Source organism: Asparagus officinalis, chromosome 1, assembly GCF_001876935.1.
Source record: "Asparagus officinalis chromosome 1, Aspof.V1, whole genome shotgun sequence".
Classification (NCBI taxonomy): domain Eukaryota; kingdom Viridiplantae; phylum Streptophyta; class Magnoliopsida; order Asparagales; family Asparagaceae; genus Asparagus; species Asparagus officinalis.
In genome coordinates, this window is record NC_033794.1 from 5,784,116 (window position 1) to 5,786,778 (window position 2,663).

Sequence of the window (2,663 nt, forward strand, 5' to 3'; positions counted from 1 at the left end):
TTTCTAGAGTGGTGTTTGCGTACACTTACATGGACAACATCATCATCCCTAGTGGGTGGTATAATTGGGGTGACCCCAACAGAGAAATGTAAGTACAGTTTCATTCTCACTTAACTTTTCCATGTATTCTTTGGGAGCAAGTTTTGAAACTTATGTATCATCTCTGTATATAGTTCAGTTGTGGCAAGTACGCTCCCAGGTGAAGTTTTTTACTGTTGGGTTTTTTTCGATATTAGTCCCTTAAATCATCACCATTTTGATATTAGTCTCCTAAATCTTTAATTTATATTTCGATATTAGAGAAATGTAAGCATGAACATATGATGGTCCCAACAAATTAATGGTATCTATCCACCTTGCTTGTCTCTTTCATGCATAGCCAAGCTATATGTGTTTTCTAGAAGAATCTCACAAAGTGAGCTAAAAAAGCATGGAATACAAAAGAGAGAAGCATGCCAAGTTAAAGAGCTAAGCTACCTTTCTATATATGTAAGCTGTATTGTAGCCTTTTCTAAGGTTTGGTCCAAGCAAAATCCACTCAAAATACCAAGTTGCTCATCACTTTTATTTGTTTATGCGCAATGTATGTTGTCATGCACTGTGTTAGGTGTAACTACCAATTACTTGCTTTCATGCGGCTAAAATGCGCCATTAATTTCCCGGGGTTATTAAGAGAAATATTTAATTATCATCCTTATTCAATTTTATCATCACATACATGCGCAGTCCTTAGTTTTCTCGATTTCTAGTTGTTTTAATGTCTAACGAGAATTATATATGTACGTGATGATCAGAATTAGATATTTGTTAATATCTAACGAGAATTATATATGTGATGATCAGAATTAGATATTTATTAAGAACAATCTTATGAGATTGTCACACGAAGTTTAGAAATTATAGGAAAAAATTAATAATATAATTATGAGATAAAGGGATGTATGTTCTACCCAAATCACAGGAGGGTGCATATATATGCAGAAAGATCTTTATTTTACTGATTATTATTTATTCCATTATTTGCAAATGTAGGACTGTATTCTATGGGCAGTATAAATGTTCAGGGCCAGGATCAAACCGTATGGGGAGAGTTGCATGGTCAAGAGAACTCACGGATGAAGAAGCCAAGCCTTTTCTTTCCTTAAGCTTCATTGATGGAACTGAATGGATCAAATTTTGATTTTTATCATTTCATCTCCATCAACTTCTTACTCTTAACTCCACACAAAATTGAGATGAAAATTTTAAAACAGAATAAAGATGTAACCCCTGATGAATATGTAATTCATGATCATATGGATGACTGTTTTGATGAAAAGAGGACTTTGTGGATAACCAAATTTCTGGGGCTGTTTGGTTGGATGGAATGAAGTTACAAGAGTAAATAGAGCAATCGGGTTTATAATACATTGTTTGGTTAGCAATTTTATAATTGGAAAAGGTTAGGGGTGTCCAACCAGGCTGGCCCGACTCGGAAAACCAGGTCCTGGCAAGGCAAATAGGGGTACCCGAACCCGGGCTCAGTTGGACCAGGCCAGGTCCCGCTCCGGACCCGGGCCCGAGCAGGTCGGGCACCGGACCGCCCCTGTCTATTTTCTTTTTTCTTTAAAATTAGTTTTTTTCCTAAAAACTAAAATTTCAAAAGTAATTAAAAATAAAATATGCAAAATTTTAATAAAAATCAATCATATTATTAATCACTTTTAATTATACAATTTACAAATACAAATATCATATAAATTAGAATGTAAAAAAATAAATTCTTTATTATTAAATCACAAACAATTACAATTTTTTTTGAAATTTATGTAGGCTGTCTAAAAATCACAATAGATAGCTTATCCCCCATCAAACATCGATGATGGAAGTTACAATCTGACGACTTCCAGAAGTCTACAATTTGAAGACTTTCACGTAGATCGTTAAAGGTTACAATCTGACGACCTTCACGACAACCGATGAGAGCTCTAGTTCAACAGCATTCACAATCAACATCGAGAGTTACAATCTGACGACTCTCATATTCTCAAGGAGCCAAGACGAAGATTACAAGACAATGATCTTTGCAACGCTATGACAAAAGATATTACTTGTTGATAATCTCTCCAAATCAAGACGCGGAATTCATCACCGCACTCTAAGACCAAAACGCGGAGGTCCTCCCCGTGTATCAACACCAAAACGCGGAGGTCCTCCCCGTGTATCAACAGTAAAACGCGAGGGTCGAACCCACGTTACAACATCAAAACGCTGGAGTCGGACCCGCGTTACAACATCAAAACGCTGGAATCGGACCCACGTTACAACATTAAAACGCTGGGGTCGGACCCACATTTTTTAATACCCAGTGGGTAACCAACTCCGCGTCTCCAGTCTAAAATGCGGAGTTAGGGTTCTGAACGCCAACGTGGGCGTTTGACTCGTTCAAACACGAGCTGAACGGTTACAGGAACCGTTTTCCCTCCACGATTTAAGGGATTTTTGCCCCACTTAGGAGCGGATTAAGGGGGCGGTTACACCCCTCCTCAACCTCATTATGGAAAGAATTAAGGGGGGGGTTACACCCCTTAATTCCATATAAATATGGGTAAACTCAATTGAGTTCAGGCGGGCATTTTCGGATCTGGGACTTGGCAGCAAAGGGAGAGATCGGCATTCATCCT

At 37.9% G+C, this 2,663-nt stretch overlaps 1 protein-coding gene across 1 annotated transcript in view; it reads left to right on the forward strand.

Annotated features, from left to right (window-relative positions):
• Positions 1–1,375, forward strand: part of LOC109847074 (probable pectinesterase 53) — a 4,300-nt gene extending 2,925 nt beyond the window's left edge. The window contains 2 exon segments of the mRNA XM_020416323.1: positions 1–88; positions 1,033–1,375. The exon segment at positions 1–88 is cut by the window's left edge and continues 9 nt beyond it. Coding sequence (XP_020271912.1) covers positions 1–88; positions 1,033–1,180 — 236 coding nt within the window. The 3' untranslated portion in view covers positions 1,181–1,375.